This window comes from Macaca thibetana, chromosome 13 (genome assembly GCF_024542745.1).
Source record: "Macaca thibetana thibetana isolate TM-01 chromosome 13, ASM2454274v1, whole genome shotgun sequence".
Taxonomy (NCBI): domain Eukaryota; kingdom Metazoa; phylum Chordata; class Mammalia; order Primates; family Cercopithecidae; genus Macaca; species Macaca thibetana.
The window spans coordinates 34,849,112-34,859,518 of NC_065590.1; the positions used below are offsets into that span (position 1 = coordinate 34,849,112).

General features: G+C 46.2%; 1 protein-coding gene across 3 annotated transcripts in view; it reads left to right on the top strand.

Annotated features, from left to right (window-relative positions):
* EXOC6B (exocyst complex component 6B) overlaps window positions 1–7,994 on the top strand; it is a 690,744-nt gene extending 682,750 nt beyond the window's left edge. For all 3 annotated transcript variants that reach the window (XM_050754407.1, XM_050754408.1, XM_050754410.1), the window contains 2 exons: window positions 150–262; window positions 4,550–7,994. In XM_050754407.1, the coding sequence (XP_050610364.1) occupies window positions 150–262; window positions 4,550–4,676 (240 nt within the window). In that variant the 3' untranslated portion in view covers window positions 4,677–7,994. The remainder of the gene's footprint in view (window positions 1–149; window positions 263–4,549) is intronic.
* Window positions 7,995–10,407: the final 2,413 nt, after the last annotated feature.

The window sequence follows — 10,407 nt, forward strand, 5'->3', positions numbered from 1 at the left end:
ATAGTCTGAAGCTGTTCTTTTTCTTATTATATTTTAATTTTTATGTATCTAATTTATTAGCTGGTAGTGAAGGATGATGAAGTTTCTGGTATCTTGGTTTGTCTTGTCTGTCTGACTAATCCCTGGGGTGGGGTTTGGATATTTTACAGCTTTTGGATCTTTTCATCCAGTGGGATTGGTCAACCTACCTTGCTGACTATGGTCAGCCCAACTGCAAGTACCTCCGGGTAAACCCAGTGACTGCTCTGACCCTGCTAGAGAAGTGAGTACCTAGTCCAGTGGTCTGTGTTGGGAGGTGGGGAGACAGGGATGGGGTTTGGCATAGAAGATAATTTTGCCACTGCCAATATCTTGAAAGATAGCCTTGTTCTGGAAGTTGCCATAGGCCATGGGTGCTATCAACAATCTCAATCACTGGATTTGGCAGGCCAGTCTTCCTCTTGTGGCTTATTCATTCCTGAGCCCCCAACAAGCTAGGCCAAGTATGGATCAGAATTGGACTCTGACATTACCTTCTAGTTTAATGGGTCTTTTACTAGTGTCTCTTACTAGAGATGGCAAGAGAAGAAAGAAAAATGGCTTGCTTTGGGGCTCAGGCCAGCCGGTGAACAGAATGAGGCTGCCCTAGTCATCTGGGGTATGATGATAGATAGTGCAACTCCACAGAACAGATGGCTTCTCTGGTTCCTAGTAGAGAATCCCTGGAAATTATTGAGAATTACTGAAACCTTCATCTGTTCCCAACTCCCAGCCCCTGCCAGACTGAGCTTTATTGTACTGACTATCCCAACAAAGCTGTCTTGGAGAATGTGTCTGATTTTTGCCTTAGGCAGTCACTAGCCTGCAGAGGATTCCCTGCCACAGAACTGTAGCCTCTCTGAAGCAGAGGTGCTACCACTGAAAGTAAGTTAGGTAGCTCCAGGAAATCTCAGGGCTAACCAATATGTCACCCAGAAGCTGGGAAATGCTATGTATTACAGCCTGGCTCTGGCTTTGCTAATCTCTTAGAGAGCTGGCAGGTCAGAGACCAAGACCCAACTAAAAAGGCAGATTTCTCTTGAAATCTGAGAAACTAGTTAATCCCCAGCTACTTGGAAGAATGCCCTGCCTCTAGGCGGTGTAGGAAGTCTACATATATGGCCAGTCAGCCACATCTCAAATCCTAGGAAGGCAAGACTCAGAGTCCAGGAAGTCAGAGTGGAGCCTTAAGCAGAAGGAGAGGTCAAGGTCTATTCTTCTTACTATGCAATATGAAAGGGGGAGAAAAGGGGAAGAGGTGAAGGGTAGGCAAGAGCATGATGCAGGGGTATGTATTTGGAGCCAAGAGACTAAAAACTCAGACTACAGTTTTCTCCTGACCACGTCAGAGATTGGTGTTTCCATTTTAACTTTGTTTCCCATGGTTCTCTCTCCCACTGACCTTCCTCCCTAGGATATCTAGAGAGTAAGTATATTATTCACTTGGGCCTTTTCCATCACTTTGAGGCAAGTCCTTCTGGTTTCCTCATTGACACTAATGACTACACTAAAATCCCTAGCCTCTGAGTTGTCCCCACCCTGACATACTAATCTACTAAACCAGCCTGGTGCCAACTGGCTGGCTGCCTTCTCTATCCTTGGCCCTTAGAGTGACCCTTGGCTTACTAATTCCTTTGGGGCTGGGAGTGGCAGCAGGGATTTTCTCCCATTGTGCCAGGTAAAGGGTTGTTCCCATTCAACCTCTTGGCACACTCAATATTCTTGCTAGTGTGGGGCCTGAAATAAAGCCCTGACCAAAGGGAGCTCCTCAGCAGCCTCCCCTACCTCTTGGTGGCTTTAAAATCTAGAACCCGCGTCTCTTATAGAAGACCCTTTATTAGAAGCAAGGCTTAATCCCACAGTTCTTGGTGCTAAGGTGAAAGAAGGGAACATTTTGACCTTTGAGTTGGTGCTTAAATGGTCATATTTAATGGTCATTATGTATCCTTCAAATGGGCTCTGGGATTCCCTTCAGTTATTTACTTCTCTCAGCAGTCCTTTACTCTTCTGTTCCCAAGAATCTCTGGATCTAGGAAATACTGGCTCATTCACTTCCTATGGCTCAACAATAGTTGAAAATAATTAGCCTCTCCCTACCATTCTGGAGCGCTGGCCAGTAAAGAAGCTATGTGCTTAGCCCTAGCAATCAGAAGAGTTTAAAAGCTTCTTCCAAACACAGTAGATCAAAGGGCATCCAGATCACTACAATCCGTGTCTCCCAGCCTCATAGGAATTGACCCCTTTACCTGACCTATTCCTGCTTTTCCACAGCTAGCTCTACCATCAGATCTTGACTCTCCTTTTCAACCTGGCACTTCTTAGCAGGGTGAAACGGAAAGACCCAAAGACCTGCTAAAGACATTTAGGGAAAAGAAGTGACCCCTGCATCACTGAGAGGTGGCCATAGCTGTTAATAAAGTAGAACAGGATACTGGGCTTTCAGAATGGGATGGAAGGTGGGAGGGCTGACTTTTGGTTTTGGAGCATTCCTGAGTGGAAACCAGCAGGCCACCATTAGCCCTCAGGGTACTTGAGTTTATCTTTACAGTGCCTTGTTCTAACTCCAGGTCTTAACGACCAAGAAATTCTAGCCTCTGAGGCCAAAGACTACCCTCTTTCTCCCAGATATTACAGGAGCCTCCCTGTGGGAGCTGAAAGCCAGTGGGCTGCCTGTCTCTCAGCTGCTTCTAGGAGTCGTGAAATTAATGATAATGCAGGATATTAAACTAAATGTCCTGTGAATATAGGAAGTGGTTTTCTTCATTTCTTTTTGTTTGTTTTGTGTTGTTGATAATGTTTAGATATATAGTATACCCAGCAGAGGAAAGGGAATCTTTCCCTGGGACTATCTAAAACCAGGCCAGTTCCACAAACATAATTGTGCCACTAGTATATAAGGGAACAAATATAGTAATTATCAGAGGCTTGAGGACCCTCATTCTTTCTCTTCAACTAGTGCAGTCACTTGCCCTTCTTCTTCCCCTCCAAGCACAGGCCTCCACATGTGGGTGGTCGTACCTTATATTCAGTGTTCTGAGTTTGCTTGATGAGTAATTCCAGCCTGAAGGCCTTTGAGCTTAGATCAGTGAGAGAATTCTTAATTAGTCTGTGGCTATCACTGTCAGCCAGAGCCATACAGCTGTGGTGTTCATTAGAAACTTCTTGCCACATATAATGCCCTTATGGAATACATATATTGTAAATTTATATCATATATACCAAACATAAATGCCCCTGTAGGATCTCTGGCCTTTTGACTCACTGGCCTCTAATCTGCTCCTCTGCAAAGGGCCACCCACAGTGGGGGGGAAAAAGTGGTGCAGGATTGACCAAAGTCCCCTGGGAAATATGCCTGGGGGCAATTTATAGCCTGGTGCCATGTTCCTTCCCTTTAGCCTGTCTCCATACAGCCCAGGGAGCAGTGAAGTCAGAGGGCTGGCCCAGCTCTGGTGAAGACTGGCCCTATCCCAGAAAGAAATCTGTCTTGGCACTGTTCTCAATTGTCTAACACTGGAACTAGCTGTGGGATATGGGTCTGGTGTGCAGAGGCTAGGACAAGAGTTAGTGGCCACCAATATATGTCAGGGGTTGTGAGCCCTGTGCAGGGAATAGCAAATTCCTGAATTCTATCACAATTGCTTAGACTTGGGGGTTCTGTGACCATCTCAACCTAGTCTTGACTTTCTTGTCCATGTTTCCCCATTAGGGCTGTCTACCTGAAAGAACCACTGGCCAGAATTGCCCGTGGTTCTAGAAATATGCCATCTGTGAAGCTTTAGCATGACCCAAAGGTCAAAGGTCTGGAGGTACAGACAGCCCTTGAGGACTCAAGGGCTTTTCATGTAAAAAGCTCTGGTTTGTGGAGTGAGAGGATGGCCCAGCCCTTTGGCACATGCTTTCCTAAGTAACCATACTCTCTTAGTCACCACACCGCCTATGTGCCATTACCTTGAGACAAAAGGAAAAAGGTCAGTCAAGCCCTTAGTTTTGTTAGGGATGGGATAGAGTAGCCAGCTAGAGTGAGGTTTAGAAATACACAGTGGCCTTTGGTTATTCATGTTCTCTTGGAATTGCTAGTTAAGAACACTTTTCCTGCTTTACCTTTCAAATGTTATCTCGAAGGTCCCAACAGGATTTAGTAGGTTCATGAGGTAATGAGTGGATCCTAGACATTCTATAAGGGTTTATTGACCAGCAGAGCTGTTCCATGTCCCACACACCTATAGCAGGCACATACCTGCTGAGAGAAGGGAATGAATTACGTGGAGCAGGTATAAGGGATAAGGAGATTGGCCCTTCCAAAACTAGGTCTTGACCAGTTTCCAAAGGTGACTGAAGTTGAGAGATGTAGGTGCCAGAATGCCAGCTTCCTGATGAGTAGGTGAGTGTGGGCCTGACACTGGAGATATTCTGGATGCTCTCATTACTCTGGATAGTGGTTAAGATGCATTGCCATCCTGCCTCCTGCAGGTTCTCCTTCCACCATTGTTTCCTCAAACACGTTGCCCTTTTTCTTTCCTTCTCTGTTTAGGATGAAGGATACTAGCCGCAAGAACAACATGTTTGCACAGTTTCGGAAAAATGAGCGAGACAAGCAGAAACTCATTGACACTGTGGCCAAGCAGCTCCGAGGACTCATCAGCAGCCACCACTCATGAAGGGTGGCCTGGACCTACAGAGGCGACTTGCTGCAGCCCCTTTGTCTGGGATCCAACCCCAGCTGACCCTGCATTTGTGTATTCTTCTTCAAAGAGAGCATATGTATTTTTTTATTAACCCCTGTGCAGTATTCACATAACATTTCCCTATAGTAAAAGAGGCACAAGAATAAGCAAGTACATGAGATGTTGCTAGGCTGGGACTCAGGGGAAGTTATTACTACACTATCTGTGTTATCTTAGAGATGGTGGTATCATCAATCCCAGTGTGATGAACCACCTTCCATCCATGGCTCTAAAGCTTAGGTCTGGGGCTTAGGAACCACAAAAAATGGGTATCTGGCACTGGGAGGTAGAGTGAATAAGCAAAAGGATACTAAAATATGTCCTGTTCACTCCTGGATGCCCATTCACCACATAGATGAGGCTGATTCTTCTCAATGCAAGGAAAGGGCCTGGCAAACATTATTTAATACACTAAGGGGAGCTCTGGAGGGTCATCTCCTCAGTCTGCTGACTTTCACTGGCTTGTGAACAAACATGTCATATGGCAAGATGACAGCTTCATTCCAATCCCCCAAGCTTGGCAATTTCTTTAGCCTAGATCTAACCTGAGGCTTTTACTGCAAATTTTTCTGGGGCAGGATACAGCTAAGTAGAGAGCAGTAATAATTGGATCCCATCTTTAACTGCAGATTGCCCCAACTCTAGAAGTGTTGAGTCTCAACCCGAGGAGTTTTTCTGGATCTTGAAAGCCAGTTTTCATGGAATCAGAGACCCAATCCCTTCCCTGCTCATCTCATTTCCTTCATTCACAGTCAGCACATTTGGTTCAGGACATAAATCAACAGTTATTTCCATAGGTCTTCACAGAGCGTCTGAGACTTAGCCTTCTCCAGTAATGCTGTTGAAATATTTCAGATTTCAGAAGCTTAAAAATGGCCCTTACCTTACCCTTAGGTGAAACCTGAGGATTAGTTGGGATTGTTCCTTTATGTTTTAAAAGCAGTTTTTTGGCTATGATCTTCAAGGAAATGTCACCAGCTCTGCACTGTGGGGGCAGCCATGACTGGAGTGGATGCATCTAGGGATGGAGACATTGTTACCATAAAGTCAGCAGAGCCAACCATGGCTTGTGACTTGTTGCCTCTGGCCCAACTGTCCTTCACTAAATAATATCCTAGATATTATTTTGTCATTGAAGCCCAAGGTTCCCATCCTCTTTTGAGATCCCCAAAGCCATCTTTGGCTTTGTCTGAGAAAGATTGCCTATAATCCTATCCTCCAAACTCTAAAGCCTGGAGCAGCTTAGCTTGGGAGGCTGCATTAATTGTCCCAGATGGACTCCTGAGACTTAATACAAGAGCTTTGCTATGAAGTCAGTCAGGGGAAACTGTACTTTAAGATACTTCAGAAAGATGCTACTATGGCTACTGGCAAGAGTATAATTGTACATCACCAAACAATGACAAATAAGCCACACAGGCCTTTCCAGCTTGGATTGGTGGGAGGAGAGACTCATCAAACAGAATTCTTCACTACCTTTGTCAGCTACTGAGTTGCTTCTGGGGAGGGAGCACTTCCTTGCCCCCCACCACCCTCAACCCCTCTACCTCACTATATCCTATCACATCTTGATAGTCATGGGGAAGAGGATGTGCACACAGACATACAAACTTCCTCAAAGCTGGAGAGACCAGGCTACATGTGAGCTCACAGACGCCTGCTGCAGCTCATCCTGAGGGCTGGGTGGTTGGCCAGGGTTTCAGGATGAGGGTAGGGGATGAGCACTGCCACCCAGAACTTGATAAGCCAAGAGAAGGCAGGAGCCAAAATGGCATCGCCAAGCTCTCATCTTTGTTGAAACAAGTGAGAAACGATTATATTAATCTGAAGTTCTATTGCTTGAGAAGGGTTAAAAACACTTTTCTTCGCTAGTACCCCCTTTGCAGCAAGATCTCTTCAGCTTTAAGTGCTGAGAGACTTTGAAGTGGAAATGGAGAGACATGTAAGCATGCCACAGTGTTTATCTTTAGAGGATCATCATTGCTGGTCTCATCCCAAACCTCTGCCTTGGAAGAACTGTGCTATAGAGGAAAAGGTGAACAAGGTGGAGGAATAGGGGTTATTCTGCACAGAAGTCCCCTGAAAGAAAAAGCCTATTCAAGCTCAATATATAAAGATGGACCCTTTGATATATCTTCTCTCCATTCTTAGTCTACCTTCACCTTGTCTAACTAAAAGCAACATGCAGCTACTGAGTTATATGTAGAGGCATACTCTTGGTTGGCCAGGGAAGGTAAAAACAGGGACCAGCAATGTCAAGTTTTTGAATTAGAAAAGTGGAATGTTTTTAGTTTTGTCTATAGACCTGTAGCTGGGCCAACCCTTGAGAGGACTTGTGCAAAGCATGTGTGCCCATACCCATCAGACTCCTCAGATATGGCCTCAAATACCTAGAGATATAGAAACCCTGGAGGGCCTCAATAAGAGGGCAAGCACACAGATGGCTAGAAGCCTATATGGCTTTTGGTCAGGATGAACCCTTGGCCAAGTTCCTGAGGAAACCAGGTCTGTGTTCCTGAAGGGACAGTCCAGTTTGGGACCCTATTAGGTTTCAGCAGTAATATAGGCTGCTTGCATCATTTTAACATTCATAGGAAAAATCTCTTTGAGCAGGCTATAAATGAAGCTGTTGCAGGAAAGAAGGAATAGGACCTGAAAATGGGAACCAGGAAGTGAGACCCTATTGGCAAAGGGAATGTACAGCTTCCAGGGTGCATTGCCCAGTGTTCTCATTGCATACCAGTCCTCCAAGTCAGTCTAGCCTTACTGTACACTTGACAAGTGCTTACTCAGCAAGTCACAGACCCACGGCCTTTTATCTCCCAAGATTGGCTTTGGCCATGACCTTCCTCATCAGGCCTCTGAGCACACTCTCTAGGGACTGCTGCAGAAATTCCCCTACCTTAGCCTCCCTTCTCCCAGGACTCCTCTCTTGACTGCAATTGCCTCTTCTTTTTTTTTTTTTTTTTTTTTTTTTGCCTGCATTCACAAGTACTTTTCACAAAGGTGTTGGAAATGGCATTTTTATTTTGCACAGATAGTTGCACATTTATAGAGAGAATTAGGAAAGTCCATTTTTAACTCTGAAGGGAACTTTTTTCTCTAAAACTTACTAGTAAAGCTACTGATATGGATGGGCCGCATGGTTAGGGGAAATCTCCTCTGTGAAAAGAGCATGTTTATTCCTCTTGTACATTTTCCTCTTTTAACTGCTATTAAACAAGAAAGCCTACATACCTGTTTCAAAAGCCACGGTGTTGTCTCATGGGTATTTTGTTCTTCCATCCCATTTGCACAGTGCAACTGTGGTTGGTGAACTGGATGACTGACATTGGATCCCCACTCAGCTGGACTGAGGACTAAAGCAGGCAAGAGCCTAGTGGGGAGGAGAAAGCCTACCTTCCACACAAGGCAAGGAGCCGTACTGTGGCCTTGGAAACATCCCTAACCCCTGGGTTAGGTTTTTTTCCTGCTTATGCACCTAACACTGACATCATCATCAAGAAGAACTTTTTGAACTGCTTGAGTTAAGTGGAGCACTGGGCTAGGCAACTTGGAACCCAATGTTGAACACTAGCCCTGCCAAGGAAAGGCTTCCAGTCAAGATGGAGTGATGTAGGATTATCCAGAACAAAGCCAGGCTGCAGAAAAGGGAGAGATAAGCCTATTTTAGACTCAGTGCGGGAGGGGTACAGTCATCCTGGCCTAGTGAAGGAAAGGGTCTGGTTAGGAAAGACAGCTCAGAAGAGATGTTAATTAGCTGAGCCTTGAAGGGGAATGCAAGTCAAATTTTGTGAAGTCATAGGAATGAGTATTTTTGGTGCAGACCACATTAGAGTACAATGTTCGCATGAGCCTGGTATGTTCTGGGATGTAATGAAGAACCTCCTAAGCACATCTGGAACCATGGTAAGTAAGACCAGCAATGCCAGTGTAGCAACGCCCAGCCTGCTTGCCCTCCAGGCTAGCACACAAGCAATGGGAATAGACTAGAAACAGTTTTCTTCAGTAAGATATCTGACTGCTGCAACTGGGCTTTCATGCCCGAGACCTGGGCTTTAATCTCTGCAGTGCCACTTACTAGCCTCTGACCTTGAACAATTACTCAACAAACTCTCTAAATATCATCATCCTCATCCATGAAAGCAGAACGGTAGTCTCCAACTTACAGGTTTGTTGTGAAGTGTAAATGAGCTGTGGAAGGTCAAAATGCTTAGCCAGTATCACATCGAGCAATAGCCTATGCAATATTTAAGGCCTTTTCCTCCCTACCTTCCAATTCCACAACATGCCTCATGGCTGAGCAAAGGACAAAGGTGTCCAGGGCTTCTCTGCCTCCTGACATCCTCTCCCCAAGTCCACTACAGGGTTGGTGATAGCCATGCCCCCCAAGCACCTGTATATGAAACAGAGGGACACGCCTTTCAAATCAGCCAGCCGCCTGGCTCTGTGGACAGCCTATCCTCAACACTACCTGGAACCTTCTCTACTCTCGCTTTGGTGCCAAAACTTATACTTTCTTCTATTGGGAGTTCTTAACTGGGTGTCCAAGAACCATTGCAGATGTGTGTGTGTGTTTGCATGCATGTGTGCATGCCACCCATTTTTTTCTGGAAAGAAGGTTCATGGCTTTCATCAATGTCTAAGAAAGATTCATGACTAAAATACTGAATAATAACCAAATCCCTTCAGACATGTAGCTCTCCTCGTGGGGGAAAAGCCAGAAGCTCTAAGCAGTGACCCTTCTCCCTGCCTCATAGAGCTCTGATAGATTTTTCAAGCCCTGCTGGTCTGCCACCCACCTTCTCCAGAAGCCTCCCCCTGAACCCCATGTCACACCTAAAGACTGGTGAAACCACTGCTCCTGGCTTTCTCTCAGCATGCTGGGGTCCTGAGGGGGGAGAGGAGGACTCTGCACTCTGAAAACACAGGGGCTTCCAGCTGGTTGGGGAGGTGACAGAGTTCAGTACAGAGACTTGGGCTATCACAGTCAAACAACCTGACTCACCCCAGAACATTTCCCACAGCCTCAGTACTGACTCTTATGACTTCCGGCCCAAGGCCTTGTCCAGAGAGAGACCAGTAACCCTGTGGGGTGCTCTGAGGCAGAAAAACAAAGCAAATCAAAACAGCCCAGGGAAGGATGTGAAGCAGTCACCACCTTGCCCCTTTTCTCACAGCTGGGCTTCTTATCTGCCTGCCAGACAGATGCGGATGGGGAATAGCTGGTGGGAGATAAGAGGAGGCAGGGAAAGAAAGTGCCAAACCCTTTCCCCAGAGGCCTCATTTTGAATTTAATGGACGGAGTTTGCCGGGAATGAGAGAGGCTACAGGCCCTAGGGACCAGAAGACAAAGGCTCTTGAGGAAGTGCAAGGGGGAGGAGGAGAAGAGTGAGGGCCAGGCATTGTGTGGCAGAGCTACCCCTCTATCTGTTTCAATCGCTGGTGGGGTTAGGGTTACCCTGCATTTGGGGCCCCAGCTGCTTTGTGGGGTCTGTGACATCAGCTGTTGTGATGGTAATGGATGGGCCTCTCGCAGGGGGCACCCCCTCCTTGGCCAGCCCCTAGAGAAGATAGAAGCTTCTATCCCCTCAGGGTGGGGGCCGCCTGGGGGCCCAGAATCGGACCCAAGACAACAGCCCTCCTCCTACCAGTCTGAACCCAC